The sequence below is a fragment of the Gavialis gangeticus genome, unplaced genomic scaffold, assembly GCF_001723915.1.
Source record: "Gavialis gangeticus isolate Ggan-Ray unplaced genomic scaffold, GavGan_comp1, whole genome shotgun sequence".
In the NCBI taxonomy this organism is placed as follows: Eukaryota; Metazoa; Chordata; order Crocodylia; family Gavialidae; genus Gavialis; species Gavialis gangeticus.
In genome coordinates, this window is record NW_017728998.1 from 41,674,357 (window position 1) to 41,677,109 (window position 2,753).

The 2,753-nt window shown below is 39.5% G+C and overlaps 1 protein-coding gene across 1 annotated transcript in view; it reads right to left on the reverse strand.

Annotated features, from left to right (window-relative positions):
• HSF4 (heat shock transcription factor 4) overlaps positions 1-2,753 on the reverse strand; it is a 37,678-nt gene that overhangs the window by 3,437 nt on the left and 31,488 nt on the right. The window contains 2 exon segments of the mRNA XM_019505771.1: positions 616-681; positions 1,710-1,815. Coding sequence (XP_019361316.1) covers positions 616-681; positions 1,710-1,815 — 172 coding nt within the window.

Genomic DNA, 2,753 nt, shown 5'->3' on the forward strand with positions numbered 1-2,753 from the left:
TTCCGACCCTTAATCTATGAATCTATGAATGAATCTATGAATAAGGTACATTGATGTTCTGAAGCTTTAGAGGCATTTGTTACCTCATTAGCACTGACATAAGAAAAGTAAAATCCACTTTTGTCAGAGAAAGTAAAGGAAGCTCATATGCAATTCTGCAGAGAGGACTTCACCCTGTGCAGATACTGTAGCACTGAAGTTCTGCCACTGGTCTCAAGCAGCAGAAGAAACCCTGGCTCTGACACCTAAGTTCTTCTGCCCCTGTTATCATTCTGCTTCCACTGAACTTTAGTGATATTGGTCCCAATGTCAAATTCCAACCCAATTCATTTTTTCTCCTGCAGATTCTACCATTAAATATATTTACAACTTTCTGTTGTAAATGGTTCCATTATGTTGCTCCATGCTTTTAAACAGTCCCGCCCCACAGAAGCCTGCATTTTCAAGTATACAAATTTTGTAAGGTACTTTGGAACAAACAGCATTTAGGATATTCATATATCTTTCAAAAAATGTTGTAAGAAATTCAGTTATCCATGAATGTACAAGTTCTGTCCACTGCCATTTCATATTTATGTTGTTGTTCACACACAGACACAAACACGTGTCCCTTACCGGTGACAAGTTGGCTTCCATGTCAGTCATATTCCAATCACTCACAGACAAATTTGGATTAAATACCTGTTGAAAAAAGATATGGGTGTTCCTGGCATAAGGTAAAGGATCCTACAGAGGCTTTAAAATGTATAGTCTGTTTTGAAGAACTATCTGAAGGCACAGTAATTTAGAAGGGCAAAACTTTCAAAGGAGGCCAGCACCCAGACATTTTCACTGTGACATTCAATTGAGTACCCAGAGTTCCTTAAAAAAATCGGGCCATTCTTAACTATCTGGAGCTACCTTCTGACTCACACCCAGTAAATCTGATGTTCAGTTATCCAGGGTGAGGAATTTAGTTATAGTATTAGCAGAAAAACTCATAATACAGAAAAAGAAGAACTGGATTCCATCATTAGAAAGTCAAGAGACATTCTCAGATCTGCAAGATTTGGCCCTGAAAAGGCCTAAACACAGAAGACAAGAAAATATAGCTGTTCTCTGTTGATCAATCACTATTACTTATCCAAGTGTAACTGCCAGAAGTGTAAATGAGAAACATTCTCTCTCTATAGGTATAATTTATTTGATTATTTGAATAAAACTGTATGTGTGTGTCTGTGTTTGTGTCAATACAATATGGATGAAGCTCCATTGCCCATTTGTAACTAAAATGTCCTGAGAATCCCAGATGGGGAATGACCCACGTAGTGACACAATATGACACCACTGGAACTTCTAAGAACTGGAGGAAAAGAGGAAGGCAAAGAGCCCCAAGCCAACTGGATTCAGAATATGATAAGAAACAGATTAGCCAGCCAGCTGGACAACAGTATTGCAACTATTTTTATCTAATTGTGAGATTTTTAAGCTATTTTAGGTCTTACAACCTGGCCTTCCCACATGCACTGTGTTTAGTTATTCTGGTGGATAATCTATATCCAAGACATACAGAAACATGAGTCTGAAACAATGTGAAGAGTGCACTTAAAAATGGTATCTGCATATCTGTAAATAGTTAATAGATTAGGAGCTAATACATAGCATTGTTCCATGGCTGGGCACTACAAATTCTCTTATACAACTTTTTATGTATGGCTCTTGGCACTCACATCCAAGATGCCAGCAGGCTCCAGATTATACTGCTGGCTTCTCAGGAATAGTTGGAGGCCTTCCAAGCTCAAATCAGTGCCCTCCAGTGGGTCAGAAGTCTCTGCTCTGTGGAAAGATGAGAGAAAAATCAGTTCAAATTATGCAATGTACACACTTTTATATAGAAAATTTGACTTGGTAGCTTTCCAAAGTCAGATGTCCAAACCTTATTTAGCAGGTTCGCATGCCACTTTTAGCCCTGGCTTATGCCATCTTGTTCTGGATAAAGCCCAGGGGTAGGACTCAACAGCCCTGTTAACTGTACCCATTAATAACCTGGCTTGGCATCTTTTTGTTTCATTTTAAAATGCGTTCTAGTGGGTGCATATCTACATGTGTTCCCCATGGCGCAGTTGTTACTGCACCATCATTTAGTACTTGCTTTAGGAAGTACTAAATGATGGCATATGGTTATTTTAGCAGTTATGTCACCATAGTAACATGCTACAGCAAGGTAGCTCATTACCATGGTGACATAGCATTGGTGTCACAGTTTGTGCCTGCTGATGCTATATTGCTGTAGCACATCGCTACAGTGACATAATGTCACATGTAGATGAGTCCAGTAAGTCACAGATACAGTGTAGAATGAAAAAATGTAGACAAAGACAGAACTATACTATACGAACATCAGCCTCGAAGACATCACTTGGGCACTGAGTCTAGATTAGGGATCAACAACTATGGCCCAACTTTCTGGCCAGCAAAAAGACTGTATACAGCCTGTAAAGTTAGGAGAGCAGCAATGGGGGATCAGCAGTGGCATGGGGATCAGCAGGTGGGGAGGTGAGAACTGGCAGCATGTGGCAGCCTGCCTTAGACTGGGCTCCATTAATTAAGTCTGTTGACCCCTGGGCTAGACCACTGGAATCACAGGCAACCATGTGACAAACATTTGTTCAGGAATGGAAAAAGATTGGCATCTTTTTGTTTTAAAAGGCATTTCAATAATTGTTTATTTAGCAGTTTAAAGCTTGGTTATAATTTTTAATCAACTTATTCAT